At 33.2% G+C, this 18,314-nt stretch overlaps 1 protein-coding gene across 4 annotated transcripts in view; it reads left to right on the forward strand.

Moving 5' to 3' along the window:
* LOC110994525 (synaptotagmin-5) overlaps positions 1-18,314 on the forward strand; it is a 30,372-nt gene that overhangs the window by 10,856 nt on the left and 1,202 nt on the right. For 2 of the 4 annotated variants that reach the window (XM_022261208.2, XM_045632277.1), the window contains 6 exons: positions 8,753-8,896; positions 12,952-13,184; positions 16,217-16,449; positions 17,047-17,254; positions 17,629-17,855; positions 18,131-18,276. In XM_022261208.2, coding sequence (XP_022116900.2) covers positions 8,753-8,896; positions 12,952-13,184; positions 16,217-16,449; positions 17,047-17,254; positions 17,629-17,855; positions 18,131-18,276 — 1,191 coding nt within the window. Of the gene's footprint in view, positions 1-5,737; positions 6,043-8,752; positions 8,897-12,951; positions 13,185-16,216; positions 16,450-17,046; positions 17,255-17,628; positions 17,856-18,130; positions 18,277-18,314 lie in introns of those variants that run through there. The other 2 variants (XM_022261210.2, XM_045632278.1) reach the window with 2 other exon arrangements.

An 18,314-nucleotide genomic window follows, 5' to 3' on the forward strand; every position in this document is an offset into this window, starting at 1 on the left:
AGTAAATCTAAGGAAGAAATTCGAAAAAAAAGGTAAAGTTTTAGTTGTTTAGTTAATGTTAATAGACTATATTAAAAAAATATTGTGAATGTTTTTAAAAATGCACTAAAACATTTTCCCCAACCTATTATATAGTGCCTTAAGGGCTATAATAATAATACTTGTTGGTCTAACTGATATTCTCCCTTTGTCAAGGCAGAATAATATGCAAACATCTTTTTTGCAACAAGTGCTCTTTATTCTACTGCAAATACTAAACTGTTTTAGTTTATAGAGTCAAAAAAGTAGTAGAGTACTAATCAAAATCGAAAACTTCTATACATATTACACTAGTCTCGTAATGTCAGTGGTGACTTGACAAGTATAGTAGGGATGCCTACAGGTTCGAACTTAATGACGTGGAATAAGTGATACCTTGATGATCTTATGTTCAAAACAAACGTATTTTCTTTTTTTTTATAGTTTCAAAACTATAGCTAAAAAGTACCAAGCCTTCGTAGTAAAATACAAAATCCATTGTGTAAGTTGCATTTGTACGTTAATTCTGGTTTTAAGGCCCGTCCGTAGCGAAATCCTTTTGAAAGTGTTCATTTTTATTATAATAAATTCAAGCTGTAGCAAGGAAGCTTTAGACAGATTTATGTTTTCCCGTCACTTTTAACGAACATTTTATTCTTGTAAGCGTTAAGAGATTTTATTAAGCTACCACAAGATAATTATTATTTGGTTTAAAATTACGCTAGAATAAATTATTACATGTACAGGTATTAGTTATTTGATAATATTACAAAGTATTAAATAAACTTAGAGAATTTTAAATCTACAAACAAAACATCTTGTGAAGAGCTCTCCGAAACTTTCTCGTGAATATATAAAATCATACTGAAACTTGGATTTTAGTATCTCAGCCGCAGACATGAGTACGTCTTATAAAAGGTGTTTGTATTCCCAAGGCGCTCCGTATGACCTTCTGAACCTGTTGCTCAGAAAGACGACGTGAACCGCCCGCCCTAGCCACCTAGTACCGCGACCATACTTAGGATATGCTTGAGATACGACCACCAGAACACTTAATACCTAAAATATAAAAAAGGTTTTTTTTTTAACTTTTTAATTATTTTGAATTTGGAACATTTATTTGCTCATAAATAAATGTAAGTTGTGTACTTTTAAGATCAATCAATTAAGATATCGAAAATAGATTTTTCATGACCATCTTTTAGAGACCAATGCACGCAAATGAAAGTGCACAATTAAATTCAAAGTATTGCCAGCGACCTGGAACAATTATACGGCTGGCCACATTCGAAACTGAATTTATAGCGCAATACGAGGCACAGTTTATATTGCCCACAGTGAATATCTACATAACCTTTGGAAAGTCAATGACAGATTTATATAACATTTCCTCATATCGTAAACGTAGTGAAATAAGATACGATCTTAAGCACTTGAATTACTGCTTGTTCTACCCTGTGGCCGGGGAAGGTCGAGGGAGGCAAGTCAGGAGAGCCCCGGGCGTCACGTCAGTTTGCGCGAGCCGCGGTGCACACCGCGCGGCTTCGCTCCAGTGTCAGAAATAGTGCTGTTAATCTTCCAATTCCGTGCTCAATAAATCTATAGGTAGCTGTATATACGCGTAAATGTCTATCAGAAAATTTGATATAAATTTCATATTACGTCGGTGCAAAAGTAAAATACGTAGTACTTGTATCTCGGCTTTAAGAAGATTGCAATCAACGTTCGCAAATGGAATCAAGTCCGGCAAATTGCTAAGTGCTTATTTAAATAAATTCGCTATCTGGCGAGATAATCTCAAAGGTTCAGCGCGCAACAGTTAGCCCATACTGGCCCAGCCTCTAAGATATACGCCCCGTTTTTCGCCTCGCTAAATGCTTAGTGTCTTTAACAGTTCGATGAAAACACACGCCTGCTTCAAACATGAAGATTTATAATATCATTTAACGAATTATTTAACGAACACTAGTGATCGATCCACTGTTAATACGTGTTTTTTTACAAAACCATACCAGCTTTTTCAAAAGCTTTTAAAACAAGAACGTTTCATTTTCAAATTATTTTTAATCTAAAAGTTTTAATTACAACTGATATGCAGTTTGCTATAGAATACAAACAAACGCCTACAACTGACAGACATCGTAAATCGTAGTAGGCGCAGCGCCCACGCATCGTCTGAGGCCCTGTGTTTCTGTCTAGCGATTAAAGGTCATTTCTCGTGTTCATTTCAATGTTATATATGTTAAATCTACGATTTTAATTAAATATTATTTATTAAAATTATCATCTTATTTTATTTGTAATATGTATTTTTTCACTTCTCTAATTTAATCCATGTCTTTTTTTCTTTACTCACAGTGGTTGTCTGGAAGGAATCGCTCGAAAGCGATAAGGCCGCCAGTTGCTTTTCATTAAATTATGTTTAATATTTTAATGCAACGAAGTGTTACTAAATAAATAAATAAAAATCTATCGCTAAATTGGAAAAAAATAGGATTTTTCCTTAAAAGTTTTGCGTACCAGATTGGGTTGAATTAAGATTAAAATCTGTGATCCAAATCATATTCCACTTCTGTTTTTATATAGCGTATAATTCAGATATCCTGGTGCGATTTCTAACATGACAAATTTAGGTTGTCGCCACGGAAGGGTTAACATAGACACAGAAATGTGACTCCTATATTTTACGGGACATTGAGCATCAATAAAAACATTTATGCATAACTAATAATAAATCAGAATCTCTATGTAATAACGTACATATTAAAATGTCGATCCAAAGCTCGTAGTAATCATTTTACTCTAATGAGCCCAAAAATAAACAAACACACCTCATATTTACTTAGGCCGAAGTTATTTCAGGTAGACATTCATATTTTATCATTCGTATGTCATTAAATACATTCATATTTTATCTCGTATGCTGTTCTTTTGTTCATGATATCCAATATGAAATTATTACAATTGTGACCGTCTCATTTCGATACCAGAGTATTATTGAAATGTACCATCTAAGCATACTTGGGTTTTAATGAGAATTCTCGTCTTCATTTTCAAAACGTGCTTTTCTTTTATTCTCGAAATCTGAAAAAATCAAGGGCTTTAAATATGAAACGAAGGGCGAAACGATGGTGTAATTTTATTCGCGAATTTCAAACATTGTTTCCATAAATTGTGGTTTCGCTTTACAGCAATCGTGGTCAGGTGGAGACTGCCACTTGAACAGATTGTTTTCAATCTGAGATTGTGGATTTATTATTGTATCAGACCGTGACAGTCGATCGATCTCCTATCTGCATCCCAATAAGCAAAACCCTACGAAGACAATCCGTTTTTGACGGATAGAGTCCAATCTTTTCGCTGTTTACACATATTTGATAATTGATATAATCCAAATTAAGTAAATAAAAAAGGTACAAATAATATAAACATGTCTATGTTTAAAACATATAAAATAGCTTTTTAATTATTTTAAAAACTGGTGTAAGTGAAAATCTTAAGATAAGATATTGGCACAGTTGAACTGTCACCGTCATATACAGACAGATGGCTATTACAATCCGTCGATTGGTTGTAGGCACACTTTTATCATTTTTGTATTAACATGTCTACCTCAGATGGACAAAAATGGATTGAGATAGGTTATTGGTTTTGGGCGTTAATTGACGTCATCAGCCATGTGGGTATTTAATAATTTCCACTGGAACAATTACATTGGAAAATAATAACCTTGTATGAAGTTTAATGTAGTATTTGGTTCTTACTTTTGACAGCCGCTCTGGCGCCATCGATAGGCTGCCCAAAGCTATTATTACAGTGTTTACCATCTTTTATTACCTACATTTTTATTACCATGTTGGTTGGTTGAAAAGACTCTTTTTTATATACGATTATAAGCCTATTTATCGGTCTCAAACATATTATAGCATGTTTATCAGGCTTTTCAGTCACCAAAAGTTTTATAATCTTTATATTTACGAAACACTTCAGACGACTATTAAAGCCTTTTTAGAAGTTCTTACATCATAGCAGTCGGGAAAAGCAATATTAATTTTATCACAAAATTTGTTAACACACATAGCACTTAATATAATGTTGAAGCCTTTCAAGTCCTAAGTAATAATTATACAATAATAATTAAATAAAAAGAATTTACTTAATCTTAATAAGGTATATAAATAAATATAGTTTCACCTTCTATTATTCAATTAATATTATTGTAGTCCTTATTATAGGGAAAAACAAATATAACCCGCATACAAACGAAGCCCGGAGCTTAAAACTTTTGGTCGTTGTCTTAATAAAATGCTAAATTCCGCTAAAGCCAGTTCGTAAGTTGTTTATAATAACAGACAGACCGAAATACGGATTAAGAAGGAGTATTTAGTTGGATAATTAATCTTAAATTAGGTAAATAATTAAGATTTAACGCAGATTATTTTCTTTATAATGGTGTCAGTGTCAGTTTCATACCTAGTTTAAATGTTAGCTTAAATGTTTATTTGCAATAGACATATTTTAACAGTTTTTAGACAGTTGATAATAGACATATTTTAAAGGCTTAATCTATGACTTCATAGTCAGTGGTTTAAGCGCAAAAAACCTATTTTTATTAACGTTATGTATTAACGAACGGCGACCTTATTATGAAACTTTCTATAACAACAGCGATAAAGACGTTTTTCTATGAAAGTTCCATGTAAATAGTTCTCTCGATATCAGTATGGCTGTCGCAACCTTGTAATCCCGTGGAGTCAAAATACATAATTGGGATCAGTTTTTACAATACTGTATTTGTATCTCTCTGCTTGCCTTGTGACGCAATTATGCGAGGCAACACGATTTCATTTAAAAAAACAAACTAAAATTGAATTGACATTTTTAATGCAATACCGCTGACAGTCACTCACGTTGGTCACCAAAGGGCTCGCAAAGACTTTCCGGACCTTCTAAGAAATGCTACTCTCTTTTTTTGAAGGAATCTAAGTCTTAGAATTGGTTCGAAAACACTTCAGTGGTTAAGTTTAAAAGGTTAAAAATTGTAAAATGTAGGGTTTTCTACTTATACGTGGGTAACACTGAAAATAATTAGAACTGGCCAATTAGAAACATTGCTAATGAAAACTCTTTTTTTAAATTCAATTTTAGAACTTTTTGGTAACCTAATGTAGAATATTGCATTTTTTGTCATTTATTTTTGTGAATTGGCGGCAAATCTAAAACTCTTGTTACACGTGAAAATGAACCTAACGCGAGTAAATTTTATAATGAACATAAGTATTGGCAACTTTCTACATTCAGATGTTTTCCATTTTCAAAACATTTCCAGTTTTACCTAGGTATTTGCTACAATAAAGCAAATTACGCGAACGATGAACAATTGAAATGTTAAATGGTTTTAGCGATTGCCCAGTTGTTGCAATGAGTTTATACAATTACATTAGTGAATCCGGTTTTGCCTTACTCGTTTGAATAGACTTTAAACTTTATCCCACATTATATAACAACTTATCCCATTTCATTCGTAACATTAGGAGTATCGCTTACTCTTATATAAATGACGTAAAATATATCTATTCTAACCATATCATGATATACTATATTAATAGATAATTTACCTGAAAATTATTTTAAACAATTAACATATAATTATGTGGATCGAAAAGGATTAATTACCCGCATTTCTATTGTTGTATTTGTCTCAATTATTCTGATAGACGCATGAATAGCTCTCATTCTTATAAAACAATGTTTTAGCCTATTTAAACAATCTAACAACGAATACCGACCTAAATAGAAACATATTTTCGGATTTGAAGTATTTAGTGAAAAAGCAATAATGTATTAACTGTTAAGATAACGGTAAAAATGAGTGGTTTAGGCCCCCAAAGTGTGTGGGCAGCCCAAAAACGGCTTGAATCATGGGCACGGGCCGCCAGGGAACGTACTTCGAGTGCCAGCAGCGGACAGAGTCATAACTCGACTGACAGCTACGGTGATGACAAGTCACATGGGAGCCCCAGTGTATGTATAGCAAATAATATAACACATTCCTTCAATAGCAGTAATTAATATTTATTTATATATTAACGCTTTTTCTCGAAGGGTTAGACAGAAACAACGCATCTCCAATTGCTAAGGTTCTAACATCTCATCATTCTTGCTTCATCCACTTTCATGACAGTCACCATGCATGCTACTCGGTAACAGGATCTTTTAACTTTTAAAGAAAACACTTTTTTACCGGATTGAAGCTATGTATTATTATAAATTTATTTAACATTATTTTTTATTTTTCCGACGTTTCGCGTGCTTAATAGCGTGCGTGGTCACGGTAACTGAGGACAAAAGGTGTTGAATGTGAAAAAAAATCACCGCTGTAAAAATACATAATAATACAAATAGTGTAAAAGTTATGTCAATAAAAGACAAAATCTTTTATCTTGTCTCTTCTCTAGCACCTCCTGGATTTGCTTCTGTTACAGACAAGGGCTATCCAACCCGACTTCAGTATCCACGGTTGCCGTGTATACGTATACCTTACTTGTTAACCGTTTTTTTATTCATCCGTTATACATGACCAAACCACCTAAGCATTCTCTTTCGCATCCTTGACACGACGTTCTCTTTTAAGACACACTGCTCACGTATCTAACTTTTGCTTATCCACCATTACACCACACATTCTTAACGCTCTCATTTCCACAGCACTTATTCTACTTTCTTCCTTGGCTTCCCAATTTTCAACAATTTTACTCGTTCTCTATGAGTCTTAAATCATTTATCAGCAAGGTTTGGTAGGGTATTCTAAACATGAAAGTATATATTTAGCTCTACATATTCTATGTATTTTTTGCAAATCAATAAATACTATCAATATACAATTTATTTGCTTTCTGTGATAGATCTAATTTCATCTATTGTATCTTAGACATTATTGCCCTGTTATGTACTTTATAATATATTATTCAAGTGTAATATCTCACAACCGCAAACTCAGGTATTCATGGCAAGACAACCAACGTTGAAGGATGTTTATACCAGCGATTATTGTAGAATTGTTACTTGCACTATATACATCTCCTTAACGTTTTAAAATTCTTACGTTTTCTAGTGAAATAAATTCTCTTTACAATTTGGTTAACACTTATAATGTTTATATAATTTTAGCAGTGTTTTTCATTGATTGTATATATAAAAGTCAAATTAAATAACACCTAAATTCTAGTTAACCTTATCGAAACAGAGTAGTATAATTTAGTAGGCTTTTGCGGGCTGGAAGCGAGTATCCTTGCCCTGAGTCGTGTCTACTACGCTTTAAAAAGCACCTGGTTTTTCCACACTATTCCAAATTCCAGTTAATGTAATAAGGTAATATATTCTGACAGGTATTTGAATAAAATTTTATTGGTTCTTAAAAGTATGATGATGTCTCTCCATTCAAGGCACTTAATACTGACGTGTTTTTACTATTGTACCCAGGAAAACAACTTCGAGTAAATTTTCCTGATTGGTTAGTTTTTATCTTTGGTAATAAAATTGTTGTTTCGCTGAAACCTAGAATAAAATTGTTATTTAGAACTTGCTTCGTCGGCTTTGCTTTCACACCCCTGTTTTTGTGAGGAACGGAAAGCCTATAAATATAAATTATTACTTAAACAGACATAACACTTAATTATAAGTTTATAAAGCATAGGAATTAGGAAAATTTGTTTGTCACACAAACTCATCTTAATATAATATATAGTCTCCTGTCAATGTTTGTCCGCGATGGACTCCTAAACTACTAAACCGATTTTAAATTAAATTGGCACACCGTGAGCAGTCTCGCAGGTCCAACTTAAGAGATAGGATAGCTTAGATCTTTGATTATAGTCGCAATTTTATTGTATTGTAAATTATTTTTTTATTATTATTGATACAATTCTAACAGATGGCGTATAGTTACATAAGGTCTGTCACCGTTTCCCTTGAATAGTTGACTACTATGTAATATAACAAAAACCTTAGCCACAGTAACGCTTGACCGAGTCTGCTAGTTTTGTATATGTTTCTTTATAAGGACTGTTTTCTCATCATTACACATTCTTCGTATTGATTACATAGCATGCTTGCAGCACTTTGTGATAGATTTCCACCACTTATAAGAATAAATTATCGCATTAAAATTCGCTAAGCATATATTTATATAACATATATCGTGTTGTATATAACATATACATATATTTATTATATATATGTTATATACAACACAAGAAATACTTAACGCCGAATTTTCGAGATACATTCGTAAAGATCACCGGTTTCTGTCATATCCGTAAACAATGATTTTCAGTTCCGAGCATTAAGTGAGGCATGAATATCGAAATTTCGTCCGGATCACGTTCTCAATACGGAAGTTAGGTAAAGGCTATACTAAGCTTTTCATCAATCTGTACATCTACTTGGGTGAAGTGGTTATAATCGATTTAATTCTTATTTTTGAAAGAGATGGTAAATGAAATCTTGTACTTATCTTTAACGTTATTCTGGTAAAATATGCGTTATATTTATACTAAAACATAAGTTTGTTTCGAGATGAGCAAGACTAGGCTAAATGAACATTTTACTCCTGAAAACTTGGTGGCATTATTGATGAACTATTTACGTCTACTTTTCATACAACTTCACAAACACTCATAAAAATAGTTACCTATATTTTGTCAAAAATATATACTTTCACTTTCGCCCACAGGAAATGCTGATACCAAAGGAGCACTGTCGCATTCAACCGTTAAGTGAAACTCGAACTGCTACGTCACTTCCGCACGCGAGGCTCGCCCGCACGCCCTCTATTTCGTCACAGAGTAGTCTGGATAGCGGCACCTCTAGGGCTACTGTAAGTAGTTATGGTATTACAAATCACTTTTCTAGAATTTATTTATGAATACGTAATCCTATTGATATACAGTGTTTATAAGGAAACTTAGTAAAGCATCGCCATGGTCAATAATCACCCGCACACAGGCTAATCAACAATATATCTACAATATACATACAATAAAACCTAGTAGCACTACGACTTTTAAATTTTAGCCACAGATTTCTGTATGTGTTTTGTGTTAAAATTAATAGACAAGTAATCAGCCTGTTGTGCGACACATACTTCGTTGATCTTTAAGTTTAAGACGAAGACAGATATGGAAATAGACATAATATATATTACCAACGAACTTTTTCATTTCATTTCGCATACATTTTTTGTGAGTAATGGGTGTGTGTTGTTTTTATAATTGGCCTATTGGCATTATGCTGCATGCACTACGCAGACATGTTCCACAGCGCAGGTCTCTGCCAGAGATCACAAGAGTATTTTAATTAATTAGTTTGCTTCTCAGACGCAAAGAAAAAAATTAATTGGCCAGTAAAGCTTCACATACACATACACTGGTAATGCAAAAAAGTAATAGGGGGAAAAGGAGCCTTATATAAAACGAGATATTACCATATCATATACAAGATAATAAAAGAAACACAGGTTACTAGAGCCATTTCTATGATCATCGTATACAACTCCTCGCGATTCACTAAATCGTTATTTAGTGAAGATAATTCTCTTTCCTACAGCGTCTCTTCAGTTCGTTATAAAATTGCAATTACCCATCATTGTTCTAAGATAATTTCGGCTCGCGTCTTTGTCCTCGAAGAAACCAGTTACATTTCGATGCCAAAAGATCAACATTTAAAAAGATCTATTGCAAATGGAACAATTAAACCATAAGTGCAAAAGTTTAGTTTACACAAACGATGCGAACACAGTAGGTTTATCCTCTGAAACTTTGTAACTAACGCGAACTTTTCTATTGAAAACCAAACGCTATAAAAGTGGAATTTAGCTTAATTTTCCTTCTAGTTTATCGCTTAGACTAATAGTAATCTTAATGAATCGTCGTGGACTCTTTTATTTATAGATATTTTAAACCATTTAATTGAATGTGTTTGTGATGTTAAATGAATGTGGAAGTAAAAAATTAATAAATATATAATAAATATTTATTTTCATTAATCGTTCCTTTGGGTCCACCGTATACAGCCTGAATGCTTTAAATCGTTCTAAAAATTTTGTCTATAGAAGTCATAGGCCTCCAAGAAATCTTCCAAAACTTCCCTTTAAAGCTTAATTGTGGAAAGACGAACGTTGAAGTGATACAGGTGGAATTTCATATTTTGCCTCGGCGTCCGATTATGAAACTCAGGTGCAGCGGCATTCGAAGAACTTCTCTGAATACTCTAAGGTAAATACAGTAGAAGATGCAGAGTGACCCCATATCTCAACGCAACGTTGACCCATCTCAAAACACCCCAAGGGGTCAAGCCGTTCAAAAAGAAGGCATTCGAAATGGTCGTCAACGATTCGAACTGCACTTCGTTGAATACGTGGAAGTAGCTACTACTGGAGAGTTCCCATCCACAGGTGAGAACAGTGCTCCAAATGAAGCCGAATTTCCGCTTTATACAATTGCAAGCGATGGCCCGAAGTAAAGGACCTCCTCTTCGTAAGCACACCATGCTTTTTGGAGGCTAATTTCGCCTTTATAAATGACCGCAAAACTGAACATTGTTCGATATATAAACTAGATTTAGACGACTCCAGACTGAGACTCCGCGTAGTAGGGTTTCGACTTCGACAAGCTTCGAGAAAAACGCTTTATGCCACACCTGATCAAAGGCTTTTGATATATCCAAACTAACTGCTAGCGCCTACCCCTTGGAGGGAATTGTCTCTGCCCATCTATGTGTAAGGTATACAAGAATGTCACCAGCTCAATTACCATGACGAAAGCCGTACTAATTATTACAAAAATACGCAATAGCATCAATATACAAAATATAAATTAAGTAGGGTAATTGCTAAATTCTAACTTTGATGTGACCTTGCTCAACTAATGTCGAGTTAATTCGACTAACGATCAAGCTTTAATATTCAGGAATATAATACACATACACAGAGAATTCATAATAATCCCAAAAACAGGTCGACTTGTGCCAAGGCCATACAATCACGAGTTATATTAGAGAACTAAATTATTTAATATAGTTATATCAATTTACTAATTAACGTTTTAATAGACATTATGTATCTGTGAAACGTGTTCTTAACTAAATATGTCTAGTCCGAGCGGTGATTTTGCGTGTATACTAAAATAGTATATCGTGTTATAACTTATTAAAAGACCGGCAACGCGCTCGAGAGCCCTCTGGCATTGAGTGCATTATCACTTATCATCAGATGAGCCTATTGCCCGTTTGCAGGGGGTCCTTGTTAAATACTTACGTCCAAAATTGTATCATCATCTTACCCCAGTGTAAGCAAAGGACCTGCCTATTACACGTAGTTTCGAGCTGACAAATAAGAAGAGCGAACAAAAATTAGCGATGTACAAACATATAATAAAGAAATTATGTGCAAACCGCCTCCTTTTGCTTAAATATGAAACTCAATCATTATAATTGTAAATGTCACGTATGCAATCCATACCGTGAGATGATATATCGTTTAATTGCATTAAATTAATCATATAATGCAAATTCATACCGATTGACATTGGTATGCCATTAATCAGTTGAAATTATTTGAATATTTCGCTAGAATTTTATTTGATGTCTATTAATTTTGAAGTTTTAGGGCCTGTTTCACAATGTCCGGATAAGTTCCAAACAAGTTATTTATATTGGTAGGATAAACTAGTGTTTGTTGCGTTTCACGGCTGTCAGATAGCGCTATTCGTCATGAAACGCGAAGTTTCTTATTCTGAACTTTTATCTTCCAAATAATTTATATGTTGCATAACTATTTGTTACTTTATCGATCCGGTGAATGAGATGGTTTGGCTTTGAGAATGGTTTTCGCATACTACTGATATTAAATGCTAACGTACACGAAAATTACACATGTTTGTTGACATTTTGGCTGACCTTACTTTAAATATTATTAAAGGTTTTAAAATTAAAATAAGGTTTCTTTATTATGGAACATAAGATACAGGTATCAATTTCCACGTCATTAAATTTGAATCTGTAGGCAACCCTATCCATCGGCAAAGAAGATAGAGGGTGCAGGCCGAGAGAGAGAGAAACACGTCTTATTTCAACACTTATTTTTATCTTTAGAATAAAAAAAATACTTAAACAAGTAGTGTTATTGCTCTATAATAAAGTAACCAATAATTTTAATAATATTATGCACTTTTGTATTTAAATAACGAAACTATGCGGTAGTATTGTATAACTTAACCATCAGTGATATAAAATAAAATAAACAACTGTCGTTATTAAAGGTGTTATGATATGTTTGAAATAAAAACATAGTGAACATCTCTTTGAACTTTGATGCCACGTCTTTTGAGTCCTGATATCAAGTCACGCCACGCTGACTGCACTGAGTGCTGCACAATGAAATATGATTCGCCCAGATGCACACACACAAAGATAGTGAAATTGCTATAAGAATTTAAATAAAAACTTATCACTATGTAATATGTTATTATATATATATATATATATAATATATATACATATATAATAACATATAATATATAATATTTTTATTTATTATAATATATATATATATATTGTATATAATAAATGTTATTATAAATAATATAATTTGTATTTTTTCTGAATTACGGAATTCAAATAGAATTAAAAATTTTGCTTGCCGACATTTTGTTGCACTAGCAAGGGATACTATTTATATATCGGATTATAATGGTTTTTTTTTTAAATATACCTGCTGATTTACCGCATGTCTGATACAGGCGATTACCTATTTGGCCATATAAGATTTATCAGAGAAACAGAAGGAAATTCTTGTAGTGTCCCTGAATTCAGTTAGATATTTAGATAGTTAGATTTTTATTACTAATTACCCAAATTGCCCTAATTGAATTTCAGAGTCACCGTGGTTCTTCACCAGCAATTCGTACATTTGCTCCTGATGGGCGAACCCTTGAGGCTGGTATAAGCATGCCAAGGTCGCCGTCGCCTCTCAGAGCGGCGTCTCTTGATGTTCGAGCCGCCCCTTTGGCCCACGGTTCACTCGCTTCCCTGGCCGATTCCCCAGCACCACCGAGCCCCAGACATATTGTTCCACCCAGATGTTTGTCACCACTGCTTATGCCGCCCAGGTAAGACACTCCGTTCTCCGTTGAAAAATTTCTAACAACAAAAAGAATATCGCGTCTTTTTGTATTCTTTTCACGATATTGTATTGCTTTAAATTTTATATGATGGATGTGATTACTTTTGTTGAACGCTCCAGAATAAAATGGTATAGCCGTATTTACACAGTATATTAAAACCATGTCAGTCTATAAATATGCTTTTCATTAAAAATACATATAAAGTCGTGTATAAAAGAATCATGATTGTGTTTTCAATATCCAAAGGTAATTTACTAAAACCTGTGTTTACAAAAGCAGTCTGATCTTATACTTTTAATGACGATATGTGTTGATTTTCGAGAGTGTGCGAAATAACATTATTTATTCCAATGTTCTGTCATTAAAAATGTTACGACCAACACTGGGCGTTTACTTTTTATAAAAAAAAAACAAAACAATATATTACAATGCTACTTAATATATAGTTATTCATACCGTTTGTCATACTAAATATCTTTTAAATTTTTATACGTATTAGTATCTTCCTATTAAAAAGAATATATCAATGTTACTAAGTAAACATCTTTTTTCGTTATCTCCGTATATAAAAAGCGTTTTCGTTGCCGTATTTAATATATCGTTCAATTTAAATTGGCTATAAAATAATGGTTCTTCTTTTTATTTACTACGCATATAAAAAACCAATTTTCGTTTTATATCGAAAGGTAAAGGTTTCACGAAACTATGAGTTTGCTACTTGTTTACCCTAAAAATACGAGAATCGATTGCTTATGAAATGGTTCGTAGCTCGTAGACCGCTACACACACGAAGCTACGTATTTCGTGGCACCTGTTATACGATCCATTACACGTAGTATGCATTCATATAAAATTTAAACATGAGTTATTCCAACTATCAAGTATGTGATATTCGGATAAAAATTTGTTACCTTTTAGTATATTTCAACAAAAGGACCAAAGGAATCAATCTGGCACAAGCGTGCCATCCCAAGCGCCGGGTTTCCATGCAAATTGAAGCAAACTCAATTTACCTCCCCTCCTGTAGGACATAATATCATGTTTATACAGTAACTCCGTACATTTATAATATTAATACTTTCAGTTAAACATTTGCGAAAATATGTATATTTTATTTGATGATCGCTTCCTTACAAAACAAGATAATTTAAAAACGACTTATTGAAGTTGGATGTATGTTTGAATAGTACCTAATATGTAATACTTAAGTATTTCCGAACCAATTCGACTCAGGGTCCTTCAAGAAAAGAGCGTACCAATTCTTAAAAGGCCGGCAATGCACTCGCGAGCCCTCTGGCATTGAGAGTGTCCATGGGCGGCGGTATCACTTAACAGCCCGTTTGCCAGAGGGCAATTCCTATAAAAAAAAATTAAAATAAAAAACTTTTAAACAGACATTGTTACTAATATTCTGTAACGATGGCACGTAAGTTTTAATAATTATCTTCGTTCCTTTAAATTAGAAGCATGAAGCAGACTGACTCACTTAACTATTCTATTTATTTTATATTAACCAACAACACTGCAGACACCGCGCTCGACACTAAACTTGACACTTTATCCGATATACACAATCGACGTTGTTTAATCCGATAATTGCTTTCCCGTTATATACACGTTTACTATTATTTACTATTCCCAATTCGAAAATGAAATTAAACGATTATAGAAATGTTAGTAAAATTGTGTTCCGGTTTCCGGGCAGTGACCAATATTCAAAAACGGTTTTAGCTTTAAGTACATTAATGATTGTCGAATGCCCGGCTTTTACCAATATATATGCCATGATGAATGTTGCTCTAATATTTTGTTTAACAATTTATTAACATATCGGTGAAATCTTCGAATAATAATAATAAATTATATATATATTTTGGGGCGTATTTAATAATGTATATATTACGATACTTTATGAATATCCTGTGTTATATAAATAATAATTTGATTTATAATTTGAGCATTTTTCTTTCTCACTGTAGTTTATATTTATAATATAATCCAGTTTAGATAAATTTTAGAACAGTGTAATATGATTTCTAATAAGCTAGTTTACAATTTTGCAACTAAAAATTACAAATAAGCAGTAGAGTGTAATCAACTAAAAAGCACTCAACTTAGATTCATAAGTTATTTAGGGTGAACCATATCATCTCCCTGGGGTCAGGTAGAACTGTCAACAGTTTATGTACCTACTGAATATTATATTGTAATAATATGATACTGAATTATTGAAAGACCAAAAGGACTATATGATACATAATATTGGAATGGGGTTTAAGATATTTACATACTGTTACGATTCCACTGCCTGAATTATTCACAGAACACATGATGTCACAAGAGGTTCAATTACCCGGTAAAACAAACCATTGAGACTTGAAACACACATGCTTTGATTAGTTTGTTTATGGTTTTTTAATATTAGTATAAATATTTTTTTTGCGTTCCGCTTATAAAAGCAGGGTAAAATTAAGTAATTTTAACAACATTTAAATGGCAAAAGACTTATTAATGTGATTTCGGAGTTGCCTCATATCTTAATACATATATTTTACAATATTTTATACATTTTGTTGACCTGAAATTATTATACCATGCTCTATCAAAATATAGCGTTTCGAAGGCCCAATGACTGAATTAAATATTAAAATACTTATTCCATATCGCTGGTGCTGTTTAAAGTTTTTGGTAGCTTTTAAAACTTTTCTTATTTTACCAAAATACATATTAATAACTGAGAGGCTTTAAGAGAATTATTTAATTTTAGGTAAAATTCTAACGTAAGGTTAAAGTAAGGTTTTTATAAAAAAAAGGTAAAGGTAGAAAGAAAGAAGTATTGTTATAAAGTTCCATCTATGTACTGACATTAATTATCATTAATTGAACGTAATTTATATTAAATTTTTAAGTTATAAAAATTTTATTTCGCAAGCTCAAGGCACTAGCCCACACTGCTCACCGAAAAACCAAAAAATAAAATAAAAATACAAGAAATAAAAACCTTTAAATGTTTTTAGAAGAATAGACAGAAGCAACTCCTTGGTGGAAAGCAGCAGTGGATCCGGGCCACTTAGCCCAGGCGGTGGGGCAACTATCAGTTCCCTTGGGGCCCTTCAACCAGACCTTTACACGAAAAGAGAGGCCCCATTGGTAATAGAATTGGAAGGGCCTGGACCATCACTCGGGAGAATCCATTTGCGATTGAAATACGACTTCGATCGATCTGACTTGGAAGTTCATCTCATTGAAGGTATGCTATTAAATTGAAAAGGTTGGGTTTTGTAGTACACTTCTGTTAGTGATAGAAAATATTAGGCAAGGCACGTGTTTTAAGTATGAAATTCCTTGACACGATCGTACCCATGGAAGGGTAGATACCGAAAAATTCCTCAAGAATGAAGCTTGCTATGAACAAAAATTATACCTCATAGATTTTGCATGTCTTAAAAAAATGTAGTAGCAGTACTGGTTTTAAATTTCTTTAGTACATTCAACCTCGGTATTCCAACTTTCTTTATCTAATCCGTGCTTTTAATCTTTATATACGGTCATATAAACTTTTATACCTACCCATTAAAAATGTGAGATTACTCAAAACATTCGTTACACAGCCATAAAATGTTCTCGTTCTAGTAGAGTTACCTGTCTGTATCTGTACTATTCTGTGTCGAATGGGAAATATAGTTTGGCTTTGAGGTCTCAGCAGTGGGAAATTACTTTCTTTCGTATTGACAATACTATTACGTAATTATGGTCTATATAATTATCTTCTGAATACAAAAAAATAATTATAGACGGTTGTGAAATAAAACGCAATAATCGACAAGGTATAAAACTATGACTCTAGCTCATGATTTGGCGGGCTATGAAGCAGGAGGTTTCAACGATCCCTATGTGCGTGTGAGTCTTATACCGGAAGTTGACACCCGGGTACGCCAGACCCCAGTACACAGGAATGAGGCCAACCCGTTCTTTGATCAGCACTTCAAGTTCCCCGTATCACATGATGACCTCAGTGACAAGACTCTTCTACTTCAAGTTTTTGATTATGATAGGTAGGTATTTGTAACTACTGCATCAATCGTATTAGTATATTATCCATAGTATGTTTATTACATAGGTACTTACTTTGAAAACAATATTGTGTTCTAGATATTTTGTTATAGAAACCAAGTAAAAGTCTTTTTAGGAAAATAGCGGTACTTTTCGGTATTATTCAATAATCAATATGTATATATAATAATCTACGAAGAGTTGTGCTTATACAAATTAATTATTAGATACTAACTACTAATGTAAGAAAGTTTAATATCACATTATCATGAATGGCTTACAGGCTTTTGTTGGATCTTGAGAAATATATTTAGGCCTATACCGATACGTTAACGTATCTTAAAAACTTCAGATGTTTAAACACTATTAATTCCAGATTTTCCCGTAACGAAGTGATGGGTTCAGCAAAAATACCTTTGGCAAAAGTGGAAGTGGCAGGTGGAGCCGAAGTCTGGGCTGAACTTTCCCGAGAAAGAAGACCGCCCGAAGAGTTGCAAGAACTATTGTTATCCTTATCTTACTTGCCTTCTGCTGAACGACTGACCGTCGTCGTATTGAAGGCTCGCAATCTTCTGCCTCCGCAGGAAGGGAAAGATGCTTTGGGTAAACTTACAAATATATAACAGACATTTCTCTATCTTCATCGTGTCCGAATCAAATCATTTCTTTTATTTTTTCTCCCTTATATATACGTTTGTTATTTATATATATGACGGTAATGCATATGATCTAATATTTTTTGAGTGACACTTCATATATTATTTGAATCAAACAACAATTATCATAAATATCCGCGGCAATCATACTTACCTACATTAAAAAGATGAATTTGGGTATAAGGCCTGAAGCATAAATATACATGCATTTGAACTTTTCAGATGTTTACGTAAAGGTCTACCTCTTGGTGAATGGAAAGAGAGTGAAGAAGAAGAAGACGAATAGAAAAGAGATAAATAATCCTGTATGGAACGAGGCGCTTTCTTTCAGCCTATCTTCTGCCAACCTACAGGAAGCCTCAGTTGAAGTAATTGCCAAATAATAATAATAAACCTATTTCTGATT

This window comes from Pieris rapae, chromosome 18 (genome assembly GCF_905147795.1).
Source record: "Pieris rapae chromosome 18, ilPieRapa1.1, whole genome shotgun sequence".
In the NCBI taxonomy this organism is placed as follows: Eukaryota; Metazoa; Arthropoda; class Insecta; order Lepidoptera; family Pieridae; genus Pieris; species Pieris rapae.